General features: G+C 45.2%; 1 protein-coding gene across 2 annotated transcripts in view; it reads left to right on the top strand.

Annotated features, from left to right (window-relative positions):
• The window catches only part of TSPAN5 (tetraspanin 5), a 171,729-nt gene that overhangs the window by 69,618 nt on the left and 80,957 nt on the right, over positions 1 to 21,154 (top strand). Inside the window, exon 1 of one of the 2 annotated variants that reach the window (XM_059376261.1) lies at positions 11,500 to 11,622. The exons of the other annotated variant lie outside the window; for it this stretch is intronic. Within the exon in view, the coding sequence (XP_059232244.1) occupies positions 11,515 to 11,622 (108 nt within the window). The 5' untranslated portion in view covers positions 11,500 to 11,514. Of the gene's footprint in view, positions 1 to 11,499; positions 11,623 to 21,154 lie in introns of those variants that run through there. 2 annotated transcript variants of the gene reach the window in all.

Here is a 21,154-nt window from a genome sequence, read left to right as displayed (position 1 = left end):
CAGTCATCTCAATGGTTCTTGAGCTTGTTTTGGGTGCTTTTGCAGTACGACAGTGCTTGGGAAGCAAAGTTGAGTTTTACACATGATCTCTGGCTTCATTGATACTTGGGCCTATATACTTGTTCAGTAACTGGGAAATTTTAAATAAAGAGAGATGCACGTTTTGACTGCTTATATTTAATGTTGAAGACTGAAGAACGTTTTCATAAGATGGCAGTAGTCCAGTGTCCTAATTAGTAAGGATAATTCAGGAGGTGCCCTGTGAGGTCTCACCACTCGTTTTCCTCAAGAAAAGCTCATGTGCCACAGGGTCTGGTGGGTCCCGTGGCCTTTGGCCAGTCATCTCAATGGTTCTTGAGCTTGTTTTGGGTGCTTTTGCAGTACGACAGTGCTTGGGAAGCAAAGTTGAGTTTTACACATGATCTCTGGCTTCATTGATACTTGGGCCTATATACTTGTTCAGTAACTGGGAAATTTTAAATAAAGAGAGATGCACGTTTTGACTGCTTATATTTAATGTTGAAGACTGAAGAACGTTTTCATAAGATGGCAGTAGTCCAGTGTCCTAATTAGTAAGGATAATTCAGGAGGTGCCCTGTGAGGTCTCACCACTCGTTTTCCTCAAGAAAAGCTCATGTGCCACAGGGTCTGGTGGGTCCCGTGGCCTTTGGCTCGGTGTGGGGGGGGGGGGGGGTATTTTGGGATGGGGGGGGGGGGCTGGGGGCTGAGAGGGAGCTGGCTGACTGTGGCAGGTTCCAGAGTCTGTATGTGTGTATAAATACCACAAAGACCTATTGACTATTCAGTGGAAGTTGGTTGGGAATTGGGAAGTGGTGAAGCCGTGGGTCCTGCAGGTACAGTTTACAGAACACCTGCCACGACCCAGGCTCCCTGTGGGGCGCCTTATACATGATCTCCCACTCACTCCCCTTAACGCCGGAGGGTGGGCTGCTGACGTATTTCCGTATCGCGGATGAGAACACTTCTGTTAGGAGGACCCGCACCACAGACAAGGTCATATGGTTGTGTGAGGGAACGTAAACCCGGGTCTCCCTGCTCTCTTCCTGCTCTTCCTACCAGCTCTTGCCTTCACACAGCGTGCTCTCCCAGAAAATTTGTCAGGACCGTGGGGCTAATTTTGTTCCTCCTTTTTAACCATACATGCCATCTCTGGAGACAAAATGAAGGAAGTTTTATACTGGTGTATTAAGAATAAAGGTGGAAATCCTGGGCCCAAATGGGTCAAATGAAGTTAGAAATGAAGGGAGTCACATACATACACTTGATTTCAAGCCACTTTGCCCACATTATTTCAGTTGACAAGGTGGATTTGGGTTAGGGCTGAGGGGATGATGGAGGAAGAGGGTGGGCAACTTCTGGATGAACACTGCGTTTTATGTTCTAGACATCAGCAGATCTGCTGCTCCTCTTTGTGGATACCAAGAACTGTGTTCACGCAGGGCATTCACAACTAATGGTGGTTATTTTCCATCTCTTGGGGGTACCATGCACACTTGCCTTCATTCCAGTTACTGGTGCTTTGATATATAGATCAAACCAACATAATCCCTGCCTTCTGGGAGCTTGCACTTCAATAAGGGGGTGCATTAATGACAATAAACAGTTGGCCCTTGACATGGGAATTAGGGGCACTAGCCCCCATGCAGTGGAAAATTCATGTATAGTTGTTTACTCCCCCAAAGTTTAACTAATAGCCAAGAAGCCTGATAACATAAATAGCCAATTTACATGTATTTTGTAACACACATATATGTGTTATATACTATGTTATTACAATAAAGTTAGCTAGAGAAAAATGTTCAAATCATAAGGAAGAGAGACTGCATTTACAGTACTGTGACTGTATTTATTAGAAGAAAAAGAAATCTGCCACTAAGTGGACCCATGCAGTTCAAACCTGTGCAGTTCAAGGTTCAGCTGTAGTGGGATTAGTGCCGGGGAGGGATTGATAAAGAATATGGTGTGAATTCATCTTTGAATTTTAGTGATGTGGAAAATAAGCTAGTGGGAATATATTTTGGGCTTGATTTTACAAGGAGCTTGAGGAACTTCTGAAGAAATTATTCTGCAGGATTGTCTGCCCCAAGACTTGTGATTTTAAGCTTAGTGTTGAGATCGCTGTGGGTTTCTTGTCAATGAGGCTTCTGGTCATGTGTGTGTGTGGCAAATCAATGTGTGGTGAATGCCGTTGTGCACTTATTATCCGAACTGAAGGCAGATCTCTTCTGCGTGCTTTTCCGTTGCATTTTGTTACTGCATGTGTGGTGTGTGTCCACTTTTCCTTGCAGGTTTGCATGAATTCGGTCCCAGACGGCATCCCAGTCTGAATCAGATTACTAGTGGTAATCTCTCCTAAGTGACCTCAGTGTCTATTTGGTCTTGTGAAAAATAGTGTCATTTGGGGTGCCTGGGTGACCCAGTGGGTTAAAGCCTCTGCCTTTGGCTCAGTTCATGATCCCAGGGTCCAGGGTTCAAGCCCCGCATCGGACTCTCTGCTCAGAGGGAGCCTGCTTCTCCCTCTCTCTCTCTGCCTGCCTCTCTGCCTACTTGTGATCTTTGTCTGTCAAATAAATAAAATCTTAAAAAAAAAAGAAAAGAAAAATAGTGTCATTTGGTTTTATGCTGTGGGTCCCTTGGACAGAAATCACATTCATAGGCAAGACTGTTGGCTGCACGTGTTCCTTGGAAATACTTCTAGTGCTCTTCTGAAAAAAAAAAAAAAAAATCAAAGTTGGTTGGAGCTGAAGGCAAAGGGAAAGAATTACCTTTTCCTTTTTAATGCGCTGTAAAGTATGTGCTAATGATGTAATTAATAGTATATTAGGATGTTAATGCAATAAATACAAAGTTAATCCATTTCGGATTTCATTGTAGCCTGTTGTCCTTGTTTGTGGAGTAATGTGATTGGGACTGAGTAATTAACACCCTACAGAGGGATTAGCCTTAAAGATTGAGATAAAGGCAAGAGGAGAGAAAAGGAGGAGCCTACAAGGCCTGAGTGCAGAAAGCTCTGAGCATGGACATCCTCCGTGAAGGGGATGTTGCGCTTTCCCGACTGTGCTTACTGATGTCCCCATCTGCTAGTGATGATCACCTGGGTTATCTGGGTAAAACATGAGGAAGGACGGAGTTTTGAGGTGACCCCCCTTCTTCTCTGTACGTAGTTTGGGATGAGGAATGATGTTCCCGCCAAGCTAGCCGCACCCTGTTGGGCTTTGCTGTGTCTTCAGAAAGGTTTTCCCATCTCTTTAATTACAAGTTTTTGTTATTTTGTTACTAAAATATCTTTTTCGTCCTCATTTGTTCTATACAAATCACAGAAAATGAGAGCCAAAGCAGGAGGAGTTCCTCAAAATGAGTGCTCATGTTTATAGGAGAGCATGGTGGGACTCTTCAGGGCCAACAGATTGTTCTAGTAAAAGTTTTCTTTCCCCTTTTTAATGGTTCTGGGGTTTCTAATGGTCAGCCTGTGTTGCCAGATTGAAGTCATTAACTTTGACCCCCACAGGAGGGATTTAAGAAGAGGCACGAGAAAGGAGAGAGTGGAGATGGAGGCGGAGTCCCTCGTTTTCCGCAGAAATTACGGTTGGTGAAAACTCCAGGGACGAGGTGACATGCTTCCTCGCGGCCCCTGCTGGGGCAGCAGAGACGAAGGTCTTTCTGTACCTGTCTGCACGTGGCTGACGTCGTAAATCTTAAGTGACAGGGTTCTCATTTTCAGTGGAAAAGTAGGCTTCGTGTTATTAAAAATTCTGTGGTTTGGCTTTAAAATCAAACAACTCCATTTGCTCACAAGTGAATTAGACAGGATTTCTAGTTTTCTTTTAATTATTTGTGCCCTAGTGTTATTCATGGTTCACGCTGGCTTTCACGGTCATCATGTCCGTGATCCAGTGTCTGTCCTCCTCTCCTTGACTTTTCTCTGGGCAGCCTTCTCTAGGTTGCGCTGCTCTGTCCAGCAAAGTTGAAGAAGCATGTAAAGGTGGGACTCCCAGTCTACCTGGAAGTCTGAGCAGGGGTAATTATACCCTCAAAAATCTTTCCAGTTTGCCTCAGGGTAAAAGAGGTGAGGCAGACAGCTCAGCCTCACTAGAACTGAGCAGTTTGGGTCAGGAGATGTTCCCACAGACTGATGCATGGGTCAGATGGGCTGGTCTCGACAGCTGGCTTCATCAGCCCCTGGTCTGCACGAGCCGATCATAATGTGAGGTCACCACCTCCAATAGTTACTCAGACTTCTTGTGTAAAACCTTCATCTAAACATGTATGTTTACAGTTGTGATGGGCAAGCGCTTATTTTTCTTAGAGGAATAGGTTCTGTTTCACCTAGTATTTCTGTTTTATCTAGGCAAATAGGTATGAAAGTTTTTTGTTTTTCCCTAGATGAAACCAGGAGAGAATCACTAATGGGAAAAAAAAATGCTGTTGTGTAAAATGAAAATGTCACAGAGCAGATCTCTTAGCCAGTCATCATATATGCATATACATTCTCTTTAAGGATGATTTAAATATCCCTTTGGATCTAAAAGATTTTTTAAAAAATCTAATGTGGCATATAAATACAAGTGTGTGAAAAATTTCACATATACTCTTTCATAAAATTTTCCGTAATTGCAAGGAAATAATTTTTTTAAAAAAATGTTCGTGTCTGTCCTTCAATTGTTTATGGAGATCTGACTTGAATAAACATAATCTGGGAGCTTTTGGTTTCCACAGATAAGCCCAGATGCCCTCTTGATGCTGCACGAGGTGGCTGGGGTTAGAGAAAGTCTTGAGAAGTGACATGGGTGATGGAGAGTGATAGCTGCATGAGGCAGCCTTGATGTCAGAGTGCATTCTCATAATGCAGTTTTCCTGTCTTTGTTGTTATCTTACAGTTTTACTGGGAAAATGAATCACGATGTTCTTTCAAAGAAGCGTTAAAAAAAATAATCAAATTTCACAGAAAATGGAGCTCTGGCCTTTGGTTAAGCATTCATTGACTCTGCTTGTGCTCTTGGGCTCCCTTGCTTTCTCTTAAAACAGAATCCTTTCTGCAGAGTTGCATGGGTCGTGCTGCTAAGTCTTTCTCTGGTGGTTCGCTGGTTTAGGGCTCCAGAGACTTCAGGGGGCTCCTGGCTTACGTGTGAAATGGGGCAAAGGTTTATGGAGGTTGAGAGTTTTTTTCCTTCCTCCGACCAGCTGAGGTTGTGGTGGTTCTGCTCCGGGAAGAGCGACAAGCATGGGGATGCCGGAGAATGCCAGGAGGAACTGGGGGCTTGGAGGGAGCAGGGCAGGTGGGGGCTCCCTCGGTACACAGGGTTTGTGGCAGCTGACCTTGCCCTCTCTGAGGACGCGGTGGTGGCGGCGGTTCCACGTGAGCAGCTCTGTGTGAAGGAAAGCTGCCCTCTGCCCCACTTCTTCACCCAGCACATCTCCCTCTGTCCTTGATGTTTGTAATCAGTGTGATGGGGTGTATGCAGGTGAAAGACAGACCCATCCTTCCTCTCTCTAGAAGCATTCAGCTGGCATGTCGTGGGGAAGTGTGCCTTGGGTCAGAGCCCTGCTCTGCTGAGAGGAAGAGACTCCTGGGATGGCCAGAGGAGGCCTCTGGAGGAGGAGCAGAAAGCTGTGCTGGACCAGGAAGGAAGGAGGTGGCCCTGTCCCGGAGAGAGTGGGACCAGAGTGACTTGCTATTTCTTCCCTAGTCGAATGGGACAAAGGCAAGAACTGGAAGAATGTTCAGGTGTGGGCAGGTACGTTGTTTGTTCCCACTTTCAGATGCTGTGTGCTGGGAGGACCTTTCTCAATGCTCGTTTCTTCCTAGAGCTCGGAGGTCCTGTCTATTCTACGGAACTTCACATTCCTCTGTGGTGAATTTCCCAAGTCTCCAATTCAGAGGGCGTGATTTTTCTAAATAAAGGGCAGACTATTCTCAGCTTTCAGAAAGGGAAGAGACTGTGACTGTTTTGTTTGCATCCTGTCCCCCAAGCCCAGCACAGGGTTTGGCATATTATAAATGCTAATAAATACTGGTGGAAAGAAAGGAAAAATCTAGGGGTTATTGTGTGGGAAAGGGCTGGGAGGGAAATTCATCTCTTGAGTAGGTAAATCGAATTTATTTCTAGCATTATTTTCTTTTCAGGGGTAAGCGTTTAGAGGCATGGTGAGTGAACTTTTTCACAGTAGGTTGGCTCTTCAGCGATGATGGGGTTTTCAGCTCCTGTTTCAAGTTCATGCCCTAGCGGGGAAGGTCACTGATGCTTGGGACTGCCTCCTGACCACACAGCCTTGCATAATTGATTAATTCCGCATAGATGTTTGCATTTCTTTCTTAATATAAATTTCATTTTCTATTTAGCTCTCCAGAATTAGTAAGTGCCAGAAAACAGGATGTGTGTTGAATCTTACAACCTTGTGATCTGGGCAGCTCCTCTGGAAGGTGTAATTAATGATCTTGAATCTCTCTTGGCATTCTTAGTTCTCGAATTGGTAAACAGGTTTCTGAAAATAGCTAATATTTGTTGTTGACCATGCGCCAGGCACTGAACTGAGGACTTCATCTGGTTATTCCTTTGATTATCTTTTTATCCTAACAGACCCCCTAGGAATGAGCTCTGTGAGTATCTCCATTTCTAGCTGTGGGAACTGGTTCACAGAGAGGTGAAGTCACTCAGCATTGACACAGCCAGTAAATAGCACAGTTGGATGGGAGGCGGAACAGCTGGGCCCCGGAGCCAGTGCTCCCAAGGGCTGGGTGGCCTTGCTGCTTCCCTTTCTCTGGGGCCATCCTATTTTCCTTGGCGCCTCCTGACTTCTGTGCTCTGTTCTCCGGAGACTCTTGTCAGATGCAAACTGGTGTGAGTGGCCACAGGACCAGTCTGAAAGAAATGGACTCAAATGCCATACCAACCTGGGTTAAAGACCCTGGCCAAGCCCATCATTTGCTTGATGATCAGTCCTGATCAACTCGGTGCGTTTGGAAGTCGATTTTGGAGCAATATGGTGAGGGAAAGGTGTGTATTTTACATCAGCAGACGTGCTTGGGTAGGAGAGGCCAGATGCCGAGACACTTGGAGTTTGAGTGGAAAATGAAGGATTCTTGTTGGCATGCCTGTTGGAAAATTTTAAGAGCAATAAACCTTTTAAATTCAGTACCTCATTGATTCTGGAGGAGAAGGGCCAGCCCTTCAGTACCGAGTGTGAGCATTGTGGCTGATGGGCAGGGCTGATGCTGCTGCCTTTCTGGTCATAGAAATAAAAGATAAATAAGGGGAATTGTTTTATAATTCAGTTTTCAACTTTGGTTTTTATCTTAAAGTGGAGCATAAAACCAGTTTTTAATCTCCATGAATATCAGGGTAGAGGACTAAATGAAAAGCAATAGCTAAGTTTATGCTGGAAGAAAATCTTTACCAGTCATGACCTCTTTTGAATCAAAAATGTCTAGGTAATCAAAGATAATCAAAATATTCAGATACTCTAATCTGGTGGGTGTACAATTGTTTTTTCCTTTTCAAATTCTTAAAAATTATTTATTTATTTTTAAGATTTTATTTGTCTCAGAGAGAGAGAGAGCACACAAGCAGGAGGGAGCAGCAGGCTCCCCGCTGAGCAGGGAGCCCAATACGGGGCTCGATCCCAGGACCCTGGGATCATGACCTGAGCCGAAGGCAGAGGCTTAACCCACTGAGCCACCCAGGTGTCCCCCCCCCCCCTTTTTTTTAAAGGCAAAAATATATGGATATTGTGGACTTGGCAGTATAACTTTAAGATTTGTGGTATTACAGAGAGATTTTGGAGTTAAGTAATTGGAAGCTATTAATTAATAAGATAGAAAAGTAAGTGTGTGCCCATAAACTGAGGGAGATTAAAAAAATACTGTTTAGCTTCTTACAAATCATGTGAAATCTAGAAGGTGAGAGACTACTCTAGGCCTCCAGAGAAAGGAAATCACTTTTTTTTCTTTTAAAGAAGTTGGGTGGGCATGACTTTGGATACACTACTCAGGATATTGTACTGTGGTTTCTAATGAAAGAGGGAAACGTTCATAAAATATTGTGTGAGGTCCTGATTATTTAGAAAAGATTTTAGACCGTAGGGTCCCCCCTCCCCCCAGTAATTGAGATATGTAAAAGCTTGGGTAATATTTCTTGACCCTCCTTTTCATTCTGAAGAAAAGCAGCCCATGGCTCTGGCTGGTGGTCACCCAGTCAGTAATCACAGATACCTGGCAGATAGAGGAGAGAATAAGTCCAAGGAGCTGGGGAACAGTGGTTGCTGGGAGGTTGCAGACTGTTGAGGTAATAAGGTATGTTGAAGAGCTTAGAGGGGAAAGATGAGTATTTTTGTTGTCTCATTGGAAAAGAAACTGACAGCATGGGCTTGCCCTTCTTTTTAACCGCCACCCCCATCATAGATAAACTGTTCAAATCATCCCCCCAAATTCGGAGAACCTGTATATAACTGTGAGCACAAGAGAGAGGAGTATGTGTCTGTAGTGCTTGTCTGTGCTAATTTATATATCTTAAAGAAATTTTACGTTTTCCCCCAATTCTTGTGTGTGTGTGTGTGTGTGTGTGTGTGTGTGTATATATATTATACTTCTATTTGTGCTTCTTTTTTTCCAATTTACCACTCCTTAGTGAGCTTTCCTCTGTGTCACTAGATATTCTTTGAAAAGGAGACTTTTTTTTTTTTTAAGATTTTATTTGAAAAAGAGAGAGAGAGTGTGTGTGCATGGGGTGGGGGGTGCAGAGGGAGAAGCGGACTCCCTGCTGAGTGGGGAGCCCGATGCGGGACTCAATCTTGGGACTCCAAGATCATGTACTGAGCCGAAGGCAGTCGCTGAACTGTCTGAACTACCCAGATGCCCCGTGAAAAGGGGACTTGTAAGCTCTGCATCCTGTGGCTTTGGAGAGTGGATTTGTCCATTGCCACTTGGCGCTCAGTGTCCCAGTGTCTGCTCTGTTTGCCCCTCTCAGTTCCTCTTTGCCTCCAGCTCCCACTGGCTTCAGCCAGCTAACTCTTAGTCTTCTTTGTACTCTTGTTTTTTAGATGGATTTAAATAGAGCGGAAAGTGGGGGGGGGATATATTCCGTGGAGCAGTGGGTGTTATACGCAAACAATGAATCATGGAACACTCCATCAAAAACTAATGATGGACTGTATGGTGACTAACACAACAACAACAACAACATAATAATAAAAGATTGTTAATACTGGATTACAAGAAGTAGGCTTGGTCGGGCAGAACCATCTCTGACCTGTTTAGTATGGTTCTCATTTATTGTGTGTCTGTTGTGGGTCTGACCCCTTGTGAAGGACCCTTCATGCTCTTGTATAATACTCATACTTAACCCTGGCTTGGAGGTGGCTTTCTCATTTTAGGAAAGATGAAACCAAGGCTGTGAGAGTAAGGTACGAGGCAGAGCCAGGATGGGAAGCTGCGTCTATCTCTGCGTCCTTCGATCACACTACCGTTTCTTTTCATGTTGACTCACTAGGCCATTGCCACGGAAGTGGGGGGGAACTCTTGATCAGGCACATGATGAACCAGCACAGCTTGTGCTAAGGACTACCGTGTCCCTGTGAGACTGCAAATACAGATGGTCCCTGGATTCAGGATTGTTTATGATTTTCTGGCTTTACAATGGTACAAAAGCAGTACACATTCAGTTGAACCCATACTTCAGATTTTGAAGTTAGACCAGATACTGTCTCGTGAAGCTGGGCAGTGGCAGCTGCTGTACCTCCCAGGCAGCCGTGCAATCCCAAGGATAAATAACTCTTATAATTCCAGCCACTTTGTTTTTCACTTTCAGTACAGTATTCAATAAATTACATGAGATCGTCCACACTTTATAATGGAACAGGCTTTCTATTACATGATTTTGACAATGTATAGGCTGATGTAAGCAATCAGAGTATGTTTGATATAGCTAGGCTAAGCTACGATGTTTGGTAGGCTAGGTGTATTAAATACATTTTCAACGCAGGATATTTTCAACTTACAGTGGGTTTATTGAGATGTAACCCCATTGTAAGTTGAGGAAAACTCAGTCCACTCTAGGACCTAGTCTTAAAATCCATTAAGTCTCTGGCAGAATGCTCTCGAGATATCTGAGGAATAACTTTAAAATCTCAAGAGAATTCATCTTCTGTTCCATGGATGTATGTAAAGTAAATGCTCTGGATGGAGAACAGAAGATAGCTTTTAACAGAATTTCTGATCCGTAAAGGAGGAACCCTGCCAATCATTAATAGTTGGTAAGTTTACAACTCCAGTTCCATAGGTGCTAAACCTTTAGATATTTGAGAGCTTGGTGATTTTGGTGACAAGGGTTAATTTAAGGATTAATGAGTCAAGAGATCTAGAAAGTTAGAATTTCTCTTTGTACCAGTTTTTGTTCAACGAATACTTTCCCAGGCCACATGGAATTAATCGCTTTGTAGGAAATTCTTGGCCTTTCTTTAAATGATGAAATTGTGGCCAGTTTTGTAAATATAGTTTATTCTTGACTCTGTAAACCGTGGGTCAGATTAATTTTACAATGCCCTAAGGGAAGCAAGTTGATGAAGAGCTGGTTTCTCTGCTTTTTAGCAGTGTTAATGACCCACTTCCACCAGGAGATTCCAAGGTTCTTGAGTTGTCTGAAGGCTTTAGTGTTCCTTGCCATGTAATTTTAAACTACATGTAGGCACATTTTTGGGATAATTTTTATTCCTATTTTGCTTAAAAGATAAATGAAATCAGACCTAAAATCTAGAACATCTTGTGCTGCTTATTCCAATTGTTTAGTCATTGGTGGGTGACAGGAGGAGAGGAACAGAACTCAACAGTTTGAGGATTCTTGCTTTCAAGTCAGAATAGTATTTGATGACTTTTTAAAAAAAGATTTTATTTATTAGAGTGCGCAAGCAAGCTGGGGGAGGAGCAGAGGCAGAGGGAGGGAATCTGAAACCAACTCCATGCCCCGTGTGGAGTCCAGCTCGGACGCTTGATCTCAGCCACCCTGAGATCATGACCTGAGCGGAAACCAAGAGTTGGGTGCTTAACCGACTGCGTCACCCAGGCGCCCCAGATGACTGTTTTTGTATGGTTTCAAAACATTATTCATTTATCTACTTTAAAGCAGAGTCAGTCTGACTGAAAAGTTGGTGTTTGATGACTTCGAGTTACAAAATGCCGTAGGCAATAGAGAGGAGGAATAGTTTAGAAGATATATTTGCTTGTGTGTGTGTGTGTTTGTATCACTAGGTCAAATGGTAGAAAAGAACTAAAATTCTGGACCTCTGAGCCTGTTTACCCAATGTCTTCTGAAGAACCTCTTCAGACATTTCTAGAAATGATTTACTTGCTTTGGTAGACATGCACAAAGCATGAACAAAACCAAATAAAAATTGTTGAAATTAAGAAAAAAATGTGCTTTTCTGGTTGTGGTTCTGTGCAGTAAGGAACTCTTGTCTACACCTGCAGCCATGGGTTCCATGGTCAGGTCTTCGGGTGCGAGAATGTGGCCACACACAGGACGGCGGCCTCATGGAGGTGAACAGGCTGCCCCTGAGAATGTTGAGCCTTGTGTGCTGCGTGATGAGCTCCTGGAACCTGTTCTGCTTTGGGTAAGGAACGGTTTGCCAGGGTGGACATCTGAATCTTCATGGAGGGTGGTGGTCATATGGCCCAGATGTATGCAGTTAGGCTCTGAAGTCCAGGTGGCCTAGGACCAGAAATAACATGGATGAGGCTTCCAAGGAGAGCAACGATGTCCTCATCCAGTATGACTGGACCCTGCTCTGGTACCTGAGCCCCATCACTGCAAATCCCCAAAAGTTTGGAGGTCTTGGTGCCCATGCTTGCTACCAGAAATGCTACCCATCAGCCCATCATGAGGATCAGGGTTTACCTTCATAATAAACCGTGGTCGTGGGGAAAATTTTTTTTTTTTTAAATGTGGTGATGGAGAAGGAAGTATGTGTTGCCAACAGCCCACAGCCCCTCCACCTTTGGAAAAATGGGTTTGTAGCATTTTTCTAGGGGCAGAGTGTATGTTACTTCAGTGCAGTCCTTGATGAAAACAACATATGGTTAGTTTTATGAGGACTTAGAGACATATGGTGACCTATGGGCTAATTATGCAGTGGGCAAGATTCTTTAAACAAATCACTGTGATTGTGACATGGCTCTGTCTCAGGAGTTAGACAATCTGGACTATTTATTGTCACATGAGGTAACATGTTCCAGGTGAATGGAGAAAAGGTGCTACACGAGGGAAGTATATGTACAGCTTCTTTTCCTCTCCGTATTCATTTTAGGAGCTACAGGCAAAAAAGGGAGGCAAGGCGCTCAAAGAGGCAGTACCACAAGCCGTAGCTTCTGTGACGGTGGTGTGACTTGGGGCGGCCAACCTTCTGGAGGGCTGTTAAACATCACTATTTTTCTTTTCATTGCTTTGAGTAGACCTCTTTCTGAAGTCCTCCTTGCCCTCTGGAAATGTAACATCGAGAACATAAAGCTATTGAGATGAATGGGCCAGCCAGTTTCCACCTCAGAGCTTTCCCGCAAGGCTTTCAGTCCTCCTGGAACGCCCGGGATTCTGGTCACCCAGCTCAGGAAGACTGCCTCCCTGCTCTTTCTCCCTGACTAGAGCTTCCTTCCCCACACTGACATAATTTTTACTCATCTGTTTTTTTATGATATTACATCTCCTTCCCCAGATGTAAACTTCACAAGGGCAGGGGCTTTGGTCGGTCCTCTGCTGTGACCTCAACCCCTGGAACAGTGTGGGCATGTGGCACTACTTAGATACTTGCCGAAGGAAATCACCTATGAGTTAAAACTCCTAGGCTTTGCTCTGTCTTGGTTGTATTCTGGTCGGCTGTCCAAATTGCTGCTGGGCTCCCAGTTCTCGTGTTTAGCCCACTGTGGTGTTGATGTCTTCTCTGTGTCCCCTGCTTCCCAGCAGACATCCGTAATGGCAGAAATCTTGGTGGTTCACCATTGTGCCCATAGTGCCTGGTGATGTTTGATGGTACTTGTTTATTAAATGTATAAACAAACTAATTCAACCAAGGGAAAGAGTCACTGCCCTGAGCTCTTTTCTTCATCTTTTCTTCAGACTGCTGTGCTGTGTAGTGGAGGGTTTCATACCCATTTTAGACACTCAACTGGGAGAGGCAGCCATGATTTAAATCCACATGTCTGACTTGTCTGACTTGAAGGCCTAGTTCTGATATATTGATAGTTCCTAACCTTTTTTTTCTTTTGAAAGACTTTTTGTTTATTTATTTGACAGAGAGAGAGATAGTCAGAGAGGGAATGCAAGCAGACAGAGGAAGAGGGAAAAGCAGGCTTCCCACCAAGCAGGGAGCCCAATGCGGGGCTCCATCCCAGGTCTGGGATCATGACCTGAGCTGAAGGCAGATGTTGAATGACTGAGCCACCCGTTTGCCCTAGTTCCTAACCTTTTTAAGTACAAGGACCTCTTTTCTGTTGTCAAATTTCCCAAACCTCACACGATGTATTTTAATTTTTAAAAATTTCTTATCTTTAAAGATTTTATTTTACTTTATTTGGAGCCATGTTAGGTTTACGGTAAAATTGGGAGGCTGGAATGGAGATTTCGCACGTACCCCTGCTCTCACACACGCGTGACCTCCCCCATAGCAACATTACTCCCCAGAATGGCAGGGATGAACCTACACGGACACGTTATGATGCCCAGAGTCTGTAGTTTACCTTAGGGTTCACTGGGTCTTGTCTATTCTGTGGGTTTGGACAAATGTAGAATGACACCTATCCATCATTATAGTGTCTATATTTTTGTTTATCTGATAGAATGGAATTTTATTATACAATATTTGGAAGTGTAATAGTACTTTTATTAATGTTTTAATTATACTGACATTATAAACTTGAAAAATAGTTGCTCCACTCTATAGGAAGCCTTGTGTGTGGCCGTTCTTGGTGCTCCCGGGAGCTTGCTGGCCCTTTGGAGATATTGTCGTTCCCCCCACCCCCACCTCCGGCAGCCCTGTGCCCACCTGTCACCACATTGGCCCACCCGCTGCCTCCCCTCTGTCATAGCCACAGACTTCTGGGTGGGTCCATTTTTCCCATGCTCTTCAGGAATGTGATGTGTCCTCAGCTGTTGGCTCTCACTTTGTCCCTGTAGCCTGGGGCCAGCCCCTCTCTTCACTTCTAATTTGTTGCTTTCTCCTACATCTGTGGTTTGAAAGTCAGGTGATGTAGCCTGCTGGAATTCTCGGGACTGGGGAAAGTGGGCAGGTGGGCTCCGAGTGAGCTGCAGGAACTCCTACTACTGGGGTTCGGTCCATTGTGGTTGGCTGTAGGCCCCGGGAGGCCTGATTCTTGGTTCTTCTGAGGTACTGACAGCCGTCACCCAGGTACTTGCATGTACTAGCCAGTTTTGCTTGGTTCTGTGGGAAGATGGTTATGGACTTAGAGGGGTGGGTAGAGAGGAGGAAATGCAGAGGCAGATGAAAATGCTTTGACCTGGGGAAGGGTGAACAGAGGGAAAGTCCGCATCATGTCCATGCTTCCTCAAGACCCTCTCCCTCTGTCCGTGTTCCTTCCTCCGTGGCTGTGTCCCGCCTTCCCTGGCTGCATTTTTCTCACTGTGTCCCTCCCTCTGCTAAGCTACCCTGGCTCTCAGCTGGTTCAGACACTGTATTGTGTTTCTTCATCCATGTGTTTTTTCCTTCTGACCCTGTAAAGGGCGAGTTTTGCATTTGGGATTTCTGTGTGCTGCTCCACAGGCAGATTAGGGGTACAAACAAGTTGCTCCAGCAGATTCTTGCCTGTCTTCAGTGGGGGAATTTTAGTTTTTGTTGTGCTGCTTTATCGCAGACCATAGCTAAAATTGCTTTCATGTGGGGGTCTCTGGACGGCAGCCCAGAGTAACCAAGTCCCACCTAGTGTATCTCCAGCCATTTGCCATTGTCTGTACCCCTTCTCCAGGATAAGGTTGAAAAGCCTCCACAGAAATGAGATGTTGCTTTTTTTTCTCCGCTTATCTATCAGTTTCCTCATCCATCTGCCCATATCTTGGTACCCTAATTTTTCCCAAACCAAAATTTAATGTATTTAAATATATACAATTTAATATATATTTAAAAACACATGGTTTAAGGAGTCATAATGCAAGGTAGAGGATATATAGATAGGCAGTGGCATTGGAATATCTAATAAACACTTAATATTTGTTATTAACAGTATACTTTTTTGCCTTTTTTTATTTCTAACGAGGAGAATGTGTGAAGGGAAAATAAGGGATAAAAGTAATGCTTTTATGAGGGAAAAATGAAATAAGATGAAGCCAGAGAGGGAGACAAACAATAAGAGACTCTTAATCTCAGAAAACAAACTGAGGGTTGTTGGGGGGGGGGTGGGAGGGATGGGGTGGCTGGGTGATGGACATTGGGGAGGGTGTGTGCTATGGGGAGTGCTCTGAATAGTGTAAGAGTGATGAATCACAGACCTGTATCCCTGAAACAAATAATACATTATATGTTTAAAAAAAAAAAAAAAAGGTAATGCTTTTAAAACAGTGGTAGGCAGTTGAACTTCTGAAAGTTAGCTGCAGATGTTTTCTGAGCCTCCTATCAGCCAGTGCAAAAAGGGAAACACAGTCAGCCTTATGTTACCAAATACATACTATCGCTTAGAGAAGTCCTAGAACCTAGTGAAGTCCCTAAAGTAAATAAGAATTTTTAGGGCAGCTTTCTATAATGTTCCTCAGTGCTGGCTAGTGGAACAACCAAAAGCCTCTCTGTAAGACCAGGGACAGACATAGTTTTGAAGACCTATTCTATGCAAGGAGTAATGGAAGTGTTTGTTCCCAGTTTTTCAGTCTTACTCTTCTGCAGACACAGCTAGTAATACTCAGGCAAGGGTGGAAGGTGGGGATGAGGGAGAAAAAATGTAGGTAGGAGGTGTGAGCTCTAACCAAGGCTGTCTCTGTCTCTGCTTTTGATACCTCTGTATTTCTTTTAGGTCAGTCATTCATGCTCTTGTCTCTGTGTTTTCCAGTGCACCTCTGTTGACCCTGTCGTGGTAATTGAGGAAGATCCTCTGTCTTTCCAAGATTTCTAATTTTGAGTGGCCCTAAAATATTTTCTTTGGTTTATACACTTGAGATTATTACTCCTCTGGAAAGTCTTTTGGGTTGCAAGTTAACAGTATCCTGGAATTGTATTGCTTCCTAATTTTGCCTTATCAGCTCTGAGATTTTGTGATCTTTTAAATTTTCAGTGAGTGGAAAATTAAATTAATATGAGTTACAGTTTGGGAATTCTGTACCAGATGATGAAACTAGATGAGTGTGTGGTCTTTACGTAGGCAGGCATTGTGTTACGTAAGGGTTTGGTATTTGGCCTGAAAAGTAGATGTTTGCCTTTTCATGGGCTGTCATAGATCTGGCATCTGCCTTTATTTTATTATTGGGAGTTTTCTACACATGTTGCTGCAATCTCTCAGCAAAGAGCACATTTTCTAGTCCTCTTGCTATTTATTTTCACCACTTAGAGAATGATACAAAGTGGGACACCTGGGTGGCTCAGTCAGTTAAGCATCCGCTTTCGGCTTCGGTCATGACCTCAGGGTCCTGGGATGGAGCCCCCATCAGGCTCCCTGCTCAGTGGGGAGTCTGCTTCTTCCTCTGCCTGCTGCTCCTACTGCTCTTGTGTGCTCTGACAAATAAATAAAATCTTAAAAAAAAAAGAGTTGATATTTGATTTAAAATCAACAAGATAAAAAAAAATAGCATTGCTGCTTCTTGTTAAAAATGATTTAGCTCTTTTGACTGAAAAAGTTTGGTTCTCTGCCCTATGGTGTTCATTAATTTAGATGTCCCCATTGTCCTCTGTGTGCGTCCCCATTGTACCACCTCTGTTTACTAAAAGAGCCAATTAACCTGCCCCACTAGACTGAGCGCTCTGAAGACAGGGCTCCCCGTGATTGGTGGAGTACCTGGTGTACTGTCCATACTCGAGTAAACTCCTGTGAGGAGAACAAGGTGCCCAGCAGTATAATGAATACCTTGCTGGTCCCAGTCAGTGGCCTGCCCGTAGTTACTCTGTCCTCTCAGATGAACATCTTAAGCCAAAATCAGGTTCTGCAAACCTCTTCCCTGTGTTGTTGAGATGGGGAGTTCCCGAAGTCAAAAATCTCAGTCCTCTTTACGTCTTTTTGTCCCCTTTATGTTTCTCTTGTCATTCCCTCCCCCCCCCCCCCCCGCCCCCGCTTTTTTAAAATTCCCCCTCATCCGCATTCGTCTTGCCTCTTGGCTGGTTTCTCTTTTTTGGTTCCCTAACCTCTGTGGCATTTAAGCGAGCTTTGCTTTTGCTGACAGGAGTCCCCCTTGCGTTCTCAGCCCCTTTGCAGATGGTAGAGCGGGTGTTCCTGGAGGTTTGAGGGAGCAGCTGATTGGATTCCAGGGGACAGGTTCAGCCGCGGATTGCGGGGAGCACAGCGCGTGCATGTCTGTGTCACGTTGGCCGGGTTCAGGAAGTGCAGATAGAAAGCCGGATTGCCGGGCTCCTGCCTTACACTGAGAATGGGCCTGTTTCTATTTCAATTTCATGGCCTGGGATTCTGGTGTGGGAACAACCAGCGCGCATCTCTTCCTGTAGCCAGGCGGGCCTGGAGAGCCAAATCATTGTCAGATGCTTAGTGGGCCCGTGTGGAATAAAAACAAAGAGAATTTCAGTGTCAAATGGCACCAGGTTAAGTCCAAGGCGTCCATTTTTGCCATCAGGACGCTTGCCAGCAGGAACACCCAAAGGGCGCCGATGTAGGCTGCCTCCCTCCTGCCCCGCAGCAGGGCTGACCTTGCCAGGAGAGCCGGGGATGTTTGTTGCCTGCAGCTCCCTTCTCCCTGCTGCATTCCATGGCCAGCCCACCATGGCTTTCTTAAAATTGCAGCTTTTTTCTATTCTCAGGTCTCCCGAGGCCCCGTCTGACAGACATCCTTGCCCCTAGATGCAACACTTTCAATTTTGTAAGTCTTAGAGCACTTTCTCTGGGATGCCTCTGCACATCTTGACTTGAAAAATTTATTGCTGATCACAGTATGATTTTCCCAATTTCAGAGCCCTACTGTTCGTTCACCCCACCCCACTGCCTCCCCACCCCAGAGCTCTTTTCTTCAGAAACCTTTTATGCTCCCTGACTCTTCCTGATGGAAGTCTAAATTGCTCTGCCTAGTCTCCAAGGTCCTCTTCAAGGTCCTCTTTCTTCTGCCTAGTCTTCAAGGTCAGCCTGCCTGGGCTGTCCAGCCTCACTTTCTACCTGTGTCGTCAAGTAAGCAGCCCAGAGCCGAAGCCCCAGTGTTAAGTCCTCTTTGGTCTCTGCTGGGTTTTACTGAGCCCTGAAATGGTGTGGTCTATCTTAAGGATGGTCGTCAGGGCCCCCAATAAGAGATGGGTTTTCATGTATTTATTGGTGTGGGATTGTGCGTGAGTGAGGTGACTTCTTATAAGCTATCCCATGTGGAGCACAATCACTTTCTTTACTTGAATTATTTCACTTGGTCTGCTTTGAAGTAGATACTGTTACTATTCCCATCTTAGAGATGAGGAGAGTAAAGTTCCAAGAGGTGAGTGTTTGTGCCCAAAGTCTCAGGTCTGTTGAAGGCTGCCTCCGGGTCTGCCCACCCCTAATTGGCTCTCAGCTTCCAGTGTTCTCTGCTACATCACACTGGATTCTCCACTCGCCGCCAGAGTAGCCCAGCTCATTTCTGCATGTCTGTCCTTTCATCCCAGCCACGAGTGGCCTCCCTTTCCAGGCCCCTTTCAGGTTGTACCCCTTCTCCTCTCCTCTCTCCTTTTCCCCAGCAGCCCGCTCTGCTCATCAGTGTCCCTGAACTACCATGGTACTCAAGGATGTACCACAGTCAGACCCATCTGAAGTTATGTTCAGGCTGTGCTGTGTGGCTTTGAACAAGTCAGTTAACCTCTCTGCTGGAAAAAATGGGCCTAATGATGATTACTGTCTCATGGTGTTTCTTGATGATTCCATAAAATAGCATGTGTGAAAGTTCTTTGTAGATGGTAGCATGTTCCTGTTTTCCTCAATAAACCAGCAACTTTCAGACTTATTTTTACTTGGACCCACAATAAGGAATGCACATGTTTGATCAGAAGTTCCAGAAGAACTTTCTCTCCTATTCTCCTGTCTCTCTCTGTGTTAAAAACAATGCTGATTTGGGGTGCCTGGGTGCCTCGGTGGGTTAAGCCTCTGCCTTTGGCTTAGGTCATTGTCTCAGGGTCCTGGGATCGAGGCCTGCATCAGGCTCTCTGCTCGGCAAGGAGCCTGCTTCCCCCCTTCTCTCTGTCTGCTTGCGATCTCTCTCTCTCTCTGTCAAATAAAAAAATCTTTAAAAACAAAACAAAACAACAATGCTGATTTGGAACGCCTGGATGGCTCAGTCAGTTAAGTGACTGCCTTCAGCTCAGGTCATGATCCCAGGATCCTGAGATCGAGTCCCACATTGGGCTCCCTGCTCCTTGGGGAGCCTGCCTCTTCCTCTCCTTCTGCCCCTCTGTTCCCCCCTTCTCCCCACTTGTGCTCTCTGCTTTCTCTTGTGCTCTCCCAAATGATAAATACATTTAAAATGTGCTGATTTTGACCCATTTAATTGATTTTGACTATCCACTATGAAAGGCTATACACAGTTTGGAAAAAAACCATTCAGCTCGGATAACAGTAAGCCTCTTGAGGACAGAGAGGGTATTTCATCCTTCTACATCCTGCCTGGCCTAACAGGTTGCAAGAAATTCAAGTCAATTCTGGTTGATGGATTTTCATGTGGGGGCAGGAGGGAACGAGTGAAGCCAGCTCTACACTCATTTATCTAGTGCTCCTTTGCAAGCATTGGCCCGAGAGACCCCCCCCCCCCCCCACCCCCAGCTTTGTCTCTGCCACGCTCAGGAGCCTGCACCCTCTTGAGGACCTCGTGCCGGGCTCCCCACACTTGGTCGCTTCGGCTGCCACACAGCTGTTTTCTGCGACAATCGGCCACAGTGTTTGATTCCTTCTCTCCCAGCCAAGGCACGTTTGCACGTTTGCACGTTTGTTGGCCTGGGGGCCGTGCTGTGTTGGATTTTGAATCTCCTGTCCCATGGGCTCTGCCTCTGCCCTGGGCCACACACCCACCTGTTCCAAAGGCCAGCCTCTCTTTTGGGGTCGTGTTTTCCCTGCCGTGTTGGCCGTGACCGGTGTCCCAGCAGGGCTGGGTCTCTGCTGCCTGCCTGGCTCCCCGGCATCCAGGCTAGCAGGGTAAAAGCCTCTTACAGCTCACATCCGGGTGCGGGAGGAAACAAGCCTGCCACTTGTGGTGCCATAGCACCAATCTGTCACCCACTTCACTTGGCGCTGGCCCTCAGCTTCTCCACTGTATGGTATCTTTCTTTCCCATGGCTGCTCCAGCTGGGCACTGGCCTTGACGTTGGAATCACATGTTTTGGCTCTGGCCTTTGGCATTATTCTCAAGATTGTCAGCATACATCCCTACTGCCATCTTTTTTCTGATGCAGAGGTCTTTTCATTAATAGATTTTTTTTTTTTCCCCTATGAGACTTGTTTAGGCAGATGCTTTTCCCCCTCAAGGTTTTATGTGCCAAGTCAAAGACTGATTTCCAGCACCTTCCAGAAAAATGCTGGGCTTCACTTTGTTTTCAGCACAATCGGCACACACAATAACTCTTGTTCTGCTTCAGCTCTGCCCAGTGTCACTTGCTTCTCCTGATTCTCGAAAGAGTTTAGAATTATTAGGCTGGATTGGGAGCACTCATAATCTCGGGAGCCAGAGGAAGGGAGACTTTTCCCACTGTGTCCCTAAAACAGACCTCGCAGCCAGCTGTTGCCCCACCTCTCCTCTCATTCCCATCCAAACACGTCCACGATGCTCTACGCCTCTTTCTCTTCTCGCTACAGCCAGAGGACTTTCCCGTGTGTCTCCCATCGGCTTCTAAAATTGCTCACTTGGCTTTTTATCCACGTTTGTGTTACATGACCTCATGAGTTCACTTCTAGAGAGTCTCTGCCATGACCTGGCTCGCAGAAGTGTTGGTTTTTTTGTGATGGGACCACTAAACTATAGCATCTGTTCCTGTCTGAGTTGGGCGCACAGGT

Source organism: Mustela nigripes, chromosome 1, assembly GCF_022355385.1.
Source record: "Mustela nigripes isolate SB6536 chromosome 1, MUSNIG.SB6536, whole genome shotgun sequence".
Taxonomy (NCBI): domain Eukaryota; kingdom Metazoa; phylum Chordata; class Mammalia; order Carnivora; family Mustelidae; genus Mustela; species Mustela nigripes.
This window is presented reverse-complemented; position numbering and strand designations above follow the sequence as displayed.